This window comes from Procambarus clarkii, chromosome 31 (genome assembly GCF_040958095.1).
Source record: "Procambarus clarkii isolate CNS0578487 chromosome 31, FALCON_Pclarkii_2.0, whole genome shotgun sequence".
Lineage (NCBI taxonomy): Eukaryota > Metazoa > Arthropoda > Malacostraca > Decapoda > Cambaridae > Procambarus > Procambarus clarkii.
The window spans coordinates 36,398,054-36,412,020 of NC_091180.1; the positions used below are offsets into that span (position 1 = coordinate 36,398,054).

Sequence of the window (13,967 nt, forward strand, 5' to 3'; positions counted from 1 at the left end):
TATTTCGAACCGTATCTATTTCAGCGCCATTTCGTAATTTACACCGACCATCGTGCTTTAACACACATATTTTAAAAGAGCACGAAATGCCCACGAATGTCACGCTGGTCTTACGAATTTTCGGCCCACTCATTAAAGATATTGCATAAGCCTGGTCTTGCACATGTTGTGCTGGATACGCTGAACCGAAATATCGTCTCTATTACTGTAAACCAGAATATTGAAACCATTCCATCAGATAAAATGAGAGAATACCAGATGAGCGAGCCTAGGTGGAAAGATATTATTGAATATTTGGAAGGGGGAAAATACCCTTTTAAAAACCGTAAATTACCGACTCATGATTTTGAGATGAAACAGGCCGTCCTGTATTACGTTAATAGTCACAAAGATAGGGCAGTATTCCAGCTAGTTATTCCGGACACGTTGCGGTCATCTGCGTTAAAGCTTGCACATGCATCAAAAGTTGCAGGGCATCCGAGTATCTTTAAAACTCACTTAAAAGCAAAGTCTCTCTTATATTTCCCAGGGCTGCTTTCTGAGGTAATCCAATATGTGAAGTCATGTTCTCATTGCCAGAGGAGGAAAGGTACCCTTAAGGTACAAGCCCCACTTGAAGGAATTTCCTGAAATTCAAGAACCATTAGATCGTGTGGGGGCCGATTTGATTGACTTACACCACAGTCATTCGGGTAACAGATACGTGTTGGTACTTATTGACCATCTGTCTAGGTACACTACACTAGTTGCATTACGTCAGGAAGATTCTCGTACGGTTGCAGATGCGTTCTTGCTAAGGTTTTTAACTGTATTTGGGCCTCCTAAAATTTTAGTCTCTGACCTGGGTCAGGAATTCAATGGAAATATTTTTAGGGAAGTTTGTAGGATTTTAGAGCTTTTAAACAACTTCGGCTTTTACAACAGCCTACCACCCACAAGCAAACGGTATGACGGAATGTACTAATCGTTCGGTCAAGGATATGCTTGCAATCCTTGCTGAACATGACGCAAATTAGTGGGATGAAAACCTACCCTATGTTCAGTTAGCTTTGAATACTGCCATCCATTAATCGATTAACACCCAACCCCCTTATTTTGTTTACTGGTCATTCATGCAATTTCCCCTCAGGTCTGCTTAACAGACATAATATTGCATATGACGAGGACTATCCTTCAGAGGTCCTTGGTAAGATGCGGAATGCTTGGAATATTGCGGCTGAAGCGGCCAAGAAAGCACGGAATCGTTATGCTCGCTTTTATGACAAGAAAGTGTGTCCCCTAGAGTTAAAAGAGGGTAGCCTCGTGCTGAGAGTAAATGAGGCTGCGCCCGCCAATCAGAGTAGGAAACTAGCTCCTAGATGGTGGGGTCTGTATAGAGTAATTAAAAGAGCGGGGCCAGTTAATCTTGTCATAAAAGGAGTATTCGAGGACCAGGTGGAAAGGACAATTCATGTAAATAAATTAAAACCATATCATGCTAGAGAGGAATTAGAATTGCCTAGAGGAGTCTAATTCCTGACTCAGCGGTGCTGACTCATGGCTTAACCGACGAGTCAGGGGATGAGAATGATCCTCTGTCATCTTTCATCTGTAGTCAGGTGCAGTCTCGTCACCCAATGGTGATAAGATCTCGCACTGAACAGTTACAGTAAAGTAACTTCCCTGGTTAGTATAATTTAGTATTCATTAGATTTTCCAGTATAGACAATGATGTGAATTATTACTTGTACTTAACTCGGGTAGCAGGTTTTACCGTGCTCTGGGGTTCCAACTTCCTTCAAACCCAGAGTTATATTTATGCTTCCGTCATGTGGTCTGTCTGTTCCCAGGTCTGATTGGTACACCGAACCAGTTGTTCCAGCCACACGTGAACCCTTGTCTGTAAACACCAAGGGGGAGGCACGTTACATTAAGCCTCTCCCTCTCCAGCCCCAGTAACTCACTCATCAGTTACTTTGGGGTGGGTGACAGTACAAGAGTCACCCGGCTGACACTTCACGTCACTAACGAGGTTGTCAGGGGCCAGCAGGCTGTCCACATTGAAGCAGTCACCGGATGTCAACGTGATCATGTTACGGACCCGAGTCTAGCGTCCGGGCACGGAGCAGTGACGACAACGCCATCTGTGGGTCAGCTCCCGAAACCCCCTCCAAATGGACGACGCCATCTAGTGAGGACGGGATATACCAGCCACAGGTGCTGGATTCCCGTCTTAATCAGCTCGTAACATAGCCGCTGCTGGCCTCTGGTGAGGTGGCGCTTAGACAGCAACGCCATCTATGGAGTGGATAGGTGGACGTTTGTGTCTAAGCCTGTACGTGAGGTGCCCTAGAGTGTCCCCAACACTAATGACGTGTCTGATTACAGAGTCGACCTGGGACTGCTGTATTCGACGATGGGGCAGTCTACCCAAGGTAGCCAAAGTCTCTCCACGTGTTTGCTGCAGAAACTGTGAGTCACCCCCGGACGAACACTGTTGAGTGTGTTAGCCTGCCTGTGACGTGGCAGTACCAGGAATCGTCTTATCTGGGGGCTGGCTGGTGGAAGAGACTAGCCACTGTGGTGCGAAGAGAGGAGAGTGATCTGCGGAATCACACGAGGCTCCTGCCTAGGGCTCGCAACCCTAGTTTCGGTCGTGGAGTGGCCTATACAGCGGAGCTGATCGGAACCTGCCAGCTACAGGCTGGATTTGTGGTTGAAGGCCTCCAGGATGGTGCACCCAGTGGGACTGTGATTTGGCTGGCCTGTGGCCAGGGTAGATTCGCTGAGAGAATCAGAGGATTCATCGTGGGCCACGATGAAGAGAACCAGGGCTACTCATCTTGAGCACCGTGGAGCATCCTGTGTCTTCAGAGGAAGACTAATTTGGTTATAATAAGTGTAGTTATAACTACCCCGCGTGTGACTGTGATATATTTATTTATGGTGGTGGTAGCAATATATATACAAAAGCAGTGCATTTGTATCCATTCCCCTTTAAAGGGCTATTTGTCTAATCGAACAGCATATGTTTTGTTTAATGGTGTCAAAAGCACAGAGAGCAAACACTTTGAACTGGGAACTCCACAAGGAGGGGTCCTCAGCCCCTTGTTGTTCAACGTTCTGATGCATAAACTTATTAAAGATCTTCCAACTAATAATGAAGACACTGTCATTTGTTATGCTGATGATATATGTTTACAGGCTGCCACCGAGCCTAGAATGCAAGTTCTGCTCGACGCTTTTGCTACTAGAGCTGAGGAATGTGGCCTCCTTATCTCTGTACAGAAAACTCATGCCCTCATTCCATGTGGTATTCCACCACCCAATTATCATATAGATGGGCGAGCACTTGAGAACTGCGAGTCTTACAGATACCTTGGTGTCCCCATTAACGACCCTGGGTACCTTTCTTCTCTCAAGAGGAGACTTTGGGAGAGATTAAAGCCCTTGCGGGTCCTTGTTGGTGTCAATCATGGGCTTAACGTGAGACTTGCTAGAATGTTTTATGTATCATTTATACGCTCTGTAATTGACTACAATGCTCTACATCTCACACTGTATTCTGACAAAGAGCTGAAATCTCTTGAAACCTTGCAAAATGAAGCTATGCGTCTCATCCTTGGGGCTCCAAAGTCCACGAGAATAGTTAACATGAGAGCAGAGTTAAAATTACCTACCATAAGTGAGAGAATCTTGTCTATTAGCACAGTTTTCGGCGTGAAGGCATTGAGTAGATCTAGACAACACATGAAGTTTCAAGCTAAACTTTCTAATATGCTACACTCACCTGAGGTCTATAGAAGAAGAACGAAATCTGATTATGTATATTGGTTCTACAAGGTAGCCAACTCCATCAAAATATTAAAACCAAACCAAGACTTATTCTTGGAATAAAACTTAATATCAGAAGAAGGTATACTTCGTGGATAACAAAATAGAATCTTGAGTAAGAGAAAGATTTCACTGAACGTTTCCAAGTGCCTCACATCAACATTATCACGTAAGGATACATCAAGTCGCCTAGCACCGCTGGACAGCAAATGGATGGAATAACATGTAAGTGAAAGTTAAGACTTGTGTAAGACTAGGCGAAGTAGCATATTTTTTCTGAGTAAATGGTTTGTAAGTCAGTAAATTCACCAGAAGATAATCTGGAAATGTTATTTATTAGAAAATCTAGTTTTTTTAACATTTTAAAAAATACCTGACACCAGTGACACCAGTTTGTGAGTTGCCATAAATGTGGACGTACCTGTTCCAATGATTGACACACCAATGTCCAACGAACCCAGGTGAAAAAACTAGAAAATGAATAAAATGATTTATATAAGGATTGTTCTGAGTATTGTGACAAGAATACCGGAAAAAAATATTTTCATATTGACAATTGGTTCCAATTTTCTCGGACAGATTTGCCGCGTTTTAATAATATTTCACCACGCCACCGGCTGACATACACAAAGAAAAGAATAATGTGTGCACTGTGAAAACAAAATAGAGAATGGAACATTGGTTCGTATGGTCACATATGTGGTACGAATAACAGAAGAGCAGGTGTTCGTCGATACTCACATTTTTTATATATATAAGGATTGGTGACGGGCTAGCTACCTGGCTAGTCTACCCATAGGCAAGGGGCTCAGCCGCGTGTCTCAAACAGCAGCGTTGAACCACCTCAGGTCTCTCTCCATAGGCAAGCCGCTGTAGCAATAGTTGGTGAGAGGTCCTCACCCTAGTAGCATCTGAGAGCCTCTCGGGGCTGGCAACAGTTTAACGTTGTGAATAATCATCACCAGTATGATGAGGGCTGCAGCCTGGCTGGTCATGGTGTGGGTGTTCGTCCTTCACGCCTCCAACACTGTTGTCGTAGGACAACTGGTAAGTTATATGGGTTCTTGTTGATAAAGTTATCTCTCTCTCTCTCTCTCTCTTTCTCTCTCTCTCTCTCTCCCGCTCTCTCTCTCTCTCTCTCTCTCTCTCTCTCTCTCTCTCTCTCTCTCTCTCTCTCTCTGTCTCTCTCTCTCTCTCTCTCTCTCTCTCTCTCTCTCTCTCTCTCTCTCTCTCTCTCTCTCTCTCTCTCTCTCTCTCTCTCTCTCTCTCTCTCTCTCTCTCTGTCTCTGTCTCTCTCTCTCTCTCTCTCTCTCTCTCTCTCTCTCTCTCTCTCTCTCTCTCTCTCTCTCTCTCTCTCTCTCTCTCTCTCTCTCTCTCTCTCTCTCTCTCTCTCTCTCTCTCTCTCTCTCTCTGTCTCTCTCTCTCTCTCTCTCTCTCTGTCTCTCTCTCTCTCTCTCTCTCTCTCTCTCTCTCTCTCTCTCTCTCTCTCTCTCTGTCTCTCTCTCTCTCTCTCTCTCTCTCTCTCTCTCTCTCTCTCTCTCTCTCTCTCTCTCTCTCTCTCTCTCTCTCTCTCTCTCTCTCTCTCTCTCTCTCTCTTGGGTTTTTCCATAGAGAATTGAAGAGGACAAGACGAACAGGAAATATTTTTTAATAAATGTTCTATGTGAGTTAGAATGTTTTAACTACTTTTATTTCCAGTGATTTTTTATAACTAATTAAAACAAATTTGTTTAAAGAAAATTTGTCAATTTCTTATGGAATAAAGTTTGTTATAATATTATGTACGAAACGTCAGGCAATTGTTACATTGCCTGACGTATTACCAACATTACAGTGTTAAATACTATAGAAATCTGAACTTCATATTAAAGAAAGAGAGGGGAAAATGCTTTGCAACATTGAGGTCATTAACTTACACTGATAATGTGCATCAATATGCCTGCAGAAAAGGGAGAGCAGGACGTGCACCACAGGTGGAGGTGTGTGTGTGGAGATCCCGGGTGACTGTCTCGCCATCCTTACTGACTATGATGACTGCCTTCACGGCACCCGCTGCTGCCTCAGTGAGTATACTTATGTTATACACATGTTATCACCGATATAAACACCCAGAGGTGTTCCCTCCCTCTCGGTGTATATACATTGAGAGAGTAATTTAGTTCTGGAATATGTTCAAGACAAAAGTATTTGCTGATTGATCACTAAGCACTTGTGGTTGCCTTAATAATAATTTAAACGTTAATAGGCCGTAAACCCAACACAAATTTGGTGAAACAGTCAATCTGCTTTAGATAAAAAAAAAGATCTAAACAAATCTAATTGTTTATGGAACCCTTATAATGAAGCACACTATGTATTTCTCAGGCTTAAATTGAAGCCGGAGAAATTTAACGTTTTTTTTCATTTTTTTTCCCCCACCAATTTATAAATGTCTTGCGTCTCAGTTGCAGCATTTGGTATACTGTTCTTGTTTGCTACCAATTACAAACACATTATTGCACTTTACTAGCCTGAAAATGAATACTCATAATTTGGAATCATTGTTACATCTTACCCTTTATTGGTAAAGAATTTACATATCTGCAGCAGGATTAACATAAGAGAAAAAGAATCTGTGCTCTCCCAGGTGTGGAGTCTTTTCAAGACTCCACACCAATATAGAAGCATCTAGAAATATGGGCCAATAGGCCCTCTGCAGTTACTTCCATTCTTCCCTTTAACTTACCCAATATTATACCCATTGTTTCGTGTTCTGTCTTGTGTTGAAAGTATGTTTTCACCTCATCCAAAACTGTTGTAACATATCACCTCACCCAAATGCAGGCATATAAACTGAAAGCCATTTAAATTATAGCATAGTAGAACTCTGTTTAGTGTTTGCAGGTTATAGTTGTGTGTGTGTAAACTAAAGTCTTTGAAAATGTAATAAGTTATTACGAAACGCGTTCAAGTGTCGCGTCAGACTAGAAATAAAAATGAATTTTGGAGAATTGATTTTTCAATTACCATCGACAGTGAAAAGAAACATAAGAAGTATTGAGAAAATTCGTGTAAGAATTATTTATCTTACTTTTTCGGTCATATTTAATAATATATGTTTACAAGAAAGTCTGCTACCAATATATATATATATATATTATTAAATATGACCGAAAAAGTAAGATTAATAATTCTAACACGAATTTTCTCAATCTTTCGTACATTTCTTTTCACTGTTGGAGGTAAATCAAAAATCAATTCTCCAAAATTCATTTTTATTTCTAGTCTGACGCGACACGAGCGCGTTTTGTAAATCTTATTACATTTTCAAAGACTTTAGTTTACAAATACACAACTGAATAGAACTTACGCATCTCCGATTTTATATCTACATTTGAGTGAGGTGGATGGGGTGAGGTGGCATTAATAGGGTATTAATTTCATCAACACAAGACAGAACAAGAGGTGGCATTAATAGGGTATTAATTTCATCAACACAAGACAGAACACGAAACAATGGGTATTGAATAGAAGTGTTTGTAGAAAGCCAATTGGTCCATATTTCTTGATGCTTCTATATTGGAGCGGAGTCTTGAGGTGGGTAGAATATAGTTGTGCATTAATTGGCTGTTGATTGCTGGTGTTGACTTCTTGATGTGTAGTGCCTCGCAAACGTCAAGCCGCCTGCTATCGCTGTATCTATCGATGATTTCTGTGTTGTTTACTAGGATTTCTCTGGCGATGGTTTGGTTGTGGGAAGAGATTATATGTTCCTTAATGGAGCCCTGTTGCTTATGCATCGTTAAACGCCTAGAAAGAGATGTTGTTGTCTTGCCTATATACTGGGTTTTTTGGAGCTTACAGTCCCCAAGAGGGCATTTGAAGGCATAGACGACGTTAGTCTCTTTTAAAGCGTTCTGTTTTGTGTCTGGAGAGTTTCTCATGAGAAGGCTGGCCGTTTTTCTGGTTTTATAGTAAATCGTCAGTTGTATCCTCTGATTTTTGTCTGTAGGGATAACGTTTCTATTAACAATATCTTTCAGGACCCTTTCCTCCGTTTTATGAGCTGTGGAAAAGAAGTTCCTGTAAAATAGTCTAATAGGGGGTATAGGTGTTGTGTTAGTTGTCTCTTCAGAGGTTGCATGGCGTTTCACTTTCCTTCTTATGATGTCTAAGAATTCATAAGAAGGAAAGTGAAACGCCATGCAACCTCTGAAGAGACAACTAACACAACACCTATACCCCCTATTAGACTATTTTACAGGAACTTCTTTTCCACAGTTCATAAAACGGAGGAAAGGGTCCTGAAAGATATTGTTAATAGAAACGTTATCCCTACAGACAAAAATCAGAGGATACAACTGACGATTTACTATAAAACCAGAAAAACGGCCAGCCTACTCACGAGAAACTCTCCAGACACAAAACAGAACGCTTTAAAAGAGACTAACGTCGTTTATGCCTTCAAATGCCCTCTTGGGGACTGTAAGCTCCAAAAAACCCAGTATATAGGCAAGACAACAACATCTCTTTCTAGGCGTTTAACGATGCATAAGCAACAGGGCTCCATTAAGGAACATATAATCTCTTCCCACAACCAAACCATCGCCAGAGAAATCCTAGTAAACAATACAGAAATCATCGATAGATACAGCGATAGCAGGCGGCTTGACGTTTGCGAGGCACTACACATCAAGAAGTCAACACCAGCAATCAACAGCCAATTAATGCACAACTATATTCTACCCACCTCAAGACTCCGCTCCAATATAGAAGCATCAAGAAATATGGACCAATTGGCTTTCTACAAACACTTCTATTCAATACCCATTGTTTCGTGTTCTGTCTTGTGTTGATGAAATTAATACCCTATTAATGCCACCTCTTGTTCTGTCTTGTGTTGATGAAATTAATACCCTATTAATGCCACCTCACCCCATCCACCTCACTGAAATGTAGATATAAAATCGGAGATGCGTAAGTTCTATTCAGTTGTGTATTTGTAAACTAAAGTCTTTGAAAATGTAATAAGTTTTACGAAACGCGCTTGTGTCGCGTCAGACTAGAAATAAAAATGAATTTTGGAGAATTGATTTTTGATTTACCTCCAACAGTGAAAAGAAATGTACGAAAGATTGAGAAAATTCGTGTTAGAATTATTAATCTTACTTTTTCGGTCATATTTAATAATATATATATATATATATATATATATATATATATATATATATATATATATATATATATATATATATATATATATATATATATATATATATATATATATATATATATATATATATATAATATACTTCACTATATAAATATCAAAATATTTATCTATTTATTTATCTATATATATTTTTATATCTATTTATCTATCTATTATCTATCAAAATATAATAGACTTCAAAAATGCTATCAATCTGGTTAGAAGGGATGCAGTACTGAGTGCGGTTCATCGCCTTTTTCCATCCCTCTACTCGTTTGTAAACTCATGCTACAGCAAGAATCTGTCTCTGCTATTCGGGGAACATGAAATTGAATCACAAGAAGGTGTCCAACAGCATGACCCCCTTGCTCCTTTTCTTTTCTGCCTAGTCATCAAGGAAGTCATCGATAACCTGTCCAGTGAGCTCAATATTGGTTTGTTGGACGATGGTACTCTAGCCTGCTCCCCAGCCTCACTCCTGGACGACATAAGAATAATTCTGGAGCAAGGAGCAAGCCTAGGCCTCACCCTGAACTCTTCCAAGTGCGAAATAATCTCCACCAACTAGCACATAATAGAGCAAATAAAGGTTGTTTTGCCTGACATTCATACAACCAACCCTGAGGACAGCACACTGGTAGGTGTTCAACTTGGAGGGAATGCCGTCGACGAGGTCCTTGGTAAGAAGATCACTGACCTGAAGAGGATGAACGAGAGGATTGAAGACAACGATGCTCATAATGCACTTTACCTCATCACCAGATGCTTATCCCTCCCCAGGCTGACCTACTTTCTAAGATGTTCGCCATCTTTCAAGAATATTAAATTAGAAGAGTACGACAGCTTGCTGAAATCAACACTAGAAAAAGCCCTCCATCTTTCCCTCAGCGACTCACAGTGGAAACAGGCCTCCCTTCCTGTCAGACTCGGGGGCCTTGGTGTGCGCACAGCAACACAAATTGCTGTACCAGCGTTCCTGTCCACTTCAGTGGCGTCTGACAACTTGGTGAAGGAAATCCTACCTGAGCACCTAGTTCAACAGGCAGGGGTACATGATCCCAGCTTCACAGACTGCACTACCAAATGGGTCTCTCTCCCAGGACCAGCACCCCAACCACCGCCTTCTGAAGCCCATAAGCAATCCAGCTGGAATCGCCCCATTGCCGACCAAGAAGCTGCGACAACACCACATGACACTGCCCGACTTAGAGCTGTAGCAGCTCCCCATGCCGGTGACTTCCTATTAGAAACCCCCAATGTCAGCAACCGCCACCCGTCTCACACAGCAGGCCCTCCGATTTGCCGTGGCTCTCCGCCTCGCTACCCCAATCACCACACCGAAAATAGGTGTATTTGAAGCGAGGCAGAGGCCGACAGGTACGGACAGCATGGCCTTCTCTGCCAAAGGACAAGAGGATGGCATGCAAGACACGGCGAGGTTAACGACATTATTAAGAGAAGCCTTACCACAACCGGTTGTCCAGCAGAGAGAGAGCCCTGTTACCTAATGTCTCGCAACTCTGATGAGCCTGTCGGTCGCCCAGACGGAATCACGGTGAACCCCTGGAAGAATGGTAGACAGTTGGTGTGGGACTACACTTGCGTTTCAACTTTAGCCAACACCTATGTTGACTTCAATGCCACACAAGCAGGAGGAGCTGCCAATCACCGGGAAGCAGCCAAGTCACGTAAATACAGAAACCTTGAGCACCACTACAATTTTATCCCCATTGCCTCAGAGACACTTGGTGCCTGGGGTAAAAGTGCTGCTAGCTTTTTGAAGGAGTTGGGGTCTAAGCTAATCGAAACAACTAGAGACCCTAGAGCTGCCAGTTTTCTCTTTCAGCGCCTTAGTGTGGCAATCCAGAGAGGAGATACTCACTGCATCCATGGTTCCTGCCCGCCATCTGAGGAACTGGAGGAGCTATACAACTTGTGACAAGTAGCCTTGTACCCTGCATGTAACCAATGTTGTAACTTTTTATGTGTAATGACATTTTCAAATAAAGTTAGATATATATATATATACACACATACCAAAAGAATAGGGGTAGTAGGAGAAGAATTTGGGATTGGGTGGTTATAGATGGGATTGGGTGGTAATAGATACGAGCTGCCTCGTATGGGCCAATAGGCCTTCTGCAATTACCTTTGTTCTTATGTTCTTAAGAAAATATCAAAGTGTTTGATGAGGATCCACAAGGTCTTCTCTGAGTACTCTTTATTTTCTTCTCCGAGGTTATGGGTCCCTACACTTGCACCAGAGGTGGTACCCCTTCTATGTAATATATATATATATATATATATATATATATATATATATATATATATATATATATATATATATATATATATATATATATATATAAATATATATATATATATATATATATATATATATATATATATATATATATATATATATATATATATATATATATATATATATATATATATATATTGATAGGAACATTATATATATGTATAGTGATAGCAGTCATTTGAATATGACCGAAAACGTAAGATTAATAATTCAAACACGAATTTTCTCAATATTTCTTATGTTTCTTTTCAACTCGATAGTAATTGAAAAATCAGTTCTCCAAAATTCATTTTTATTTCTATTCTGACGCCTGAACGCGTTGTGTATTAACGTATTACATTTTCAAAGACTTTAGTTTAAACACACAACTGTAACCTGTAAACACGCAAAATACATCCATACTTATAACCGCATTTGGGTGAGGTGATATGGTACAAAAGTTTTGGGTGAGGTGATTGACATTTGCACATGATAGAACACGAACCAATGGGTTTAAAAACTTATGAATGGAAGTAACTGCAGAAGGCATATTGGCCCATGATGCTTCATCTTGATGCTTCTATATTGGTTCGGAGTCTTGAACTGGGTAGAATATATTTGTGCATTAATTGGCTGTTGATTGCTAGTGTTGACTTTTTGATGTGTAGTGCCTCGCAGATGTCGAGCCTCCTGCTATCGCTGTATCTATAGATGATTTCTGTGTTGTTTGTTAAGATGTCTCTGGTGATGGTCTGATTGTGAGAAGAGAGTATATGTTCCTTGATGGAGCCCTGTTGTTTATGCATTGTTAATCGCCTGGAAAGAGACGTTGTTGTCTTGCCTATATTCTGAGTTCTTTGGGGCTTACAGTCCCCAAGTGGGCATTTGAAGGAACAGACGACGTTGGTTTCCTTCAAGGCGTTCTGCTTGGTGTCTGGAGAGTTTTTCATGAGTAGGTTGGCCGTTGGCCGTGACTAACACAACACATGTACCCTCCTATTAGACTATTTTACAGGAACTTCTTTTGAACGGCTCATAAAACGGAGGAAAGGGTCCTGAAAGATATTGTTGATAGGAACGTTATCCCTACAGACAAAAATCAGAACATACAATTGACGATTTACTATCAACCAAAAAAATGGCCACCCCATTTTTATTTATATAGATTTTGTGGGACATTGCGTTGGAATTGAGCTGTGTTGTTTACCATACCGTTCATTTTGTGAGAATAAGTATAGATGCCGCACCTGTGACAGGTAAAACCATGCTTTGTTCGAAAAACAGCGTCATTTGTTGCACGTAGGAGCAACACTCGCTATGCTAAATATGTTTCAATTTCATTTCAATGTTTCCGAATGCATTAATAAATTTAAATTTCATCGATTTCAATTTATTTTCATTTTGATTTCATTATTTTGTGTGACATTACCTTTGAAGTGAGCTGTGTTTACCATACCGTTCATTTCATGAGTATAGTATATTTTTTAATGTTTTCATAGATTTTCATTTGGTTTTTAACTGTTCTTCCTATTTTTCAGTAAAGGAAACATCAAATCATTTGATGTTCCCAATTTTTTGAAGGGAAAACCAAATCATTTGGAAATACATCGGACAAGGGAGTGGGGAATGGTAGGGAGGACGAGGGGACGGGAGTGCGGGATGGTGGGGACAACGAGGGGGGTACTGGGAAGGGGATAATGGTGGGGAGGACGAAGGGACGGCGGAGTTGGGGATGGTGGAGGACAAGGGAAGGGGAGAATAGATAACTGTGGGGAGAACAAGAGGACAGGGGAGTGGGAGATGGTGGGGGAGGAAGAGAGGACAGGGGAGGGGGCAATGGAAGGAAGGACGAGGGGAGGGGGCAGAGGAGAATGGTTGGGAGGACGAGGGGACAAAGGAGTGCGGAATGGATGGTGGACGAGGGGATGGGGGAGAGGGGAATGGTGGGGAGGACTTGGGGACAGGGAAAAGTTGCTGTGGCTGAGCCACAGCAACGCGTGGCCGGTTACATCTAGTCTAGATAAATAAAAATGTAAATGTTCGTTTGTTCAAAATCGCTTATCTCCGAAAGTACTTCACTGATTGCTTTTAAATTTTCACACAACGTTCCATTCGCATCCGCGTGGGTTTTTATATACATACTATATAGATGCCACACTTATGACAGGTAAAAACATTATTTTTAAAAAGCGCCATCTGTTGCACATAAGAGCAACACGCTATACTAAATATATTACGATTCCATTTCAATGTCTCTAATTGCATTGATAAATTTAATTTTCATAGATTTCGAATTATTTTCATTTTGATTTAATTATTCTGTGTGACAATGCATTGGAATTGAGCAGTTTTGTTTACCATACCGTTTATTTCATGCGTATATTTGATTTTACTGTTTTTCATTTCTTTTTTTAACTGTCTTTATTTTTCAGTGATCGGAACATTAGATCATTTATTAATTTATGATTTTCAAGATGAAGCCGAATAGTATTTGCAATTATCGGTTCAAGTACTTTTCCCACAATAGACGTTAGACTAATTGGCCGATAGTCTGACGCAAGTGAACTATCTCCTTTCTTAAAAATTGGTGCCATATTAGCAACCTTCCACGACTCTGGCACTCTGCCTGACTCTAATGATTTATTAAATATGGAAGACAAT

At 40.9% G+C, this 13,967-nt stretch overlaps 1 protein-coding gene across 1 annotated transcript in view; it reads left to right on the plus strand.

Annotated features, from left to right (window-relative positions):
* The first annotated feature begins 1,191 nt into the window (after window positions 1-1,191).
* LOC138370282 (micronuclear linker histone polyprotein-like) overlaps window positions 1,192-13,967 on the plus strand; it is a 27,878-nt gene continuing 15,102 nt past the window's right edge. Inside the window, exons 1-2 of the mRNA XM_069334298.1 lie at window positions 1,192-1,311; window positions 5,759-5,876. Of these exons, the coding sequence (XP_069190399.1) occupies window positions 1,192-1,311; window positions 5,759-5,876 (238 nt within the window). The remainder of the gene's footprint in view (window positions 1,312-5,758; window positions 5,877-13,967) is intronic.